This window comes from Papilio xuthus, unplaced genomic scaffold (assembly GCF_000836235.2).
Source record: "Papilio xuthus unplaced genomic scaffold, Pxut_1.1 DF826949.1, whole genome shotgun sequence".
In the NCBI taxonomy this organism is placed as follows: domain Eukaryota; kingdom Metazoa; phylum Arthropoda; class Insecta; order Lepidoptera; family Papilionidae; genus Papilio; species Papilio xuthus.
The window spans coordinates 37,453-38,121 of record NW_013531700.1 but is presented as its reverse complement, the minus strand read 5'-3'; the positions used below and the strand labels follow the sequence as shown (position 1 = coordinate 38,121).

At 65.0% G+C, this 669-nt stretch overlaps 1 protein-coding gene across 1 annotated transcript in view; it reads right to left on the bottom strand.

Moving 5' to 3' along the window:
- Window positions 1-534: 534 nt before the first annotated feature.
- Window positions 535-669, bottom strand: part of LOC106120557 (uncharacterized) — a 1,000-nt gene continuing 865 nt past the window's right edge. Inside the window, exon 3 of the mRNA XM_013315907.1 lies at window positions 535-663. Coding sequence (XP_013171361.1) covers window positions 535-663 — 129 coding nt within the window. The remainder of the gene's footprint in view (window positions 664-669) is intronic.

The following is a 669-nucleotide window of genomic DNA, read 5'->3' as shown; positions in this document are numbered from 1 at the left end:
CGCCATGGTCGTCCGCAGTATGGCCCTGTACGGCGCGCCGATTTGGGCAGAAGCCCTCGACGCGCCGAACAGGGCCCTCCTCCGCAGGCCGCAGCGCATCGTTGCGGTGCGCGCATGCATGGCTTACCGTACGGTGGGCCATGCAGCGGCCTGCGCTTTGGCCGGCACTCCCCCATGGGAGGTAGAGGCGGGTGTGCTGGCCGAAGCGTACCGGGAGCGGGCCGAGCTAAGAGCCCGTGGTGAATCGCTCGCCCCAGAGGAGCTCGCCCGCTCCCGGGCGAGGAGAAAGCGGACGACCCTAGAGCTGTGGGCCAATAGCCTAGCGGGCGCCGAATACGGCGCCCGCACCATAGAGGCTATACGCCCACAGCTCTCGGACTGGTGCGGGAGGCGCCACGGCGCATTGAGTTACAGACTCTCACAGATTATATCAGGCCACGGCTGCTTCGGCAGATACCTCTACCGAATACGGAGAGAGGAGACGATGTCGTGCCACGAGTGCGGCGCTGATGAGGACACCGCGCAACACACCCTTCAGGTTTGTACAGCGTGGTCCGAAGAGCGCCGCACTCTGGTGGCGGCAATTGGTGATGACCTCTCACTCCCAGGCGTAATTCGCGCCATGCTGGGCAGTGAGGGGTCATGGGAGGCAGTTTCCTCCTTCTGCGA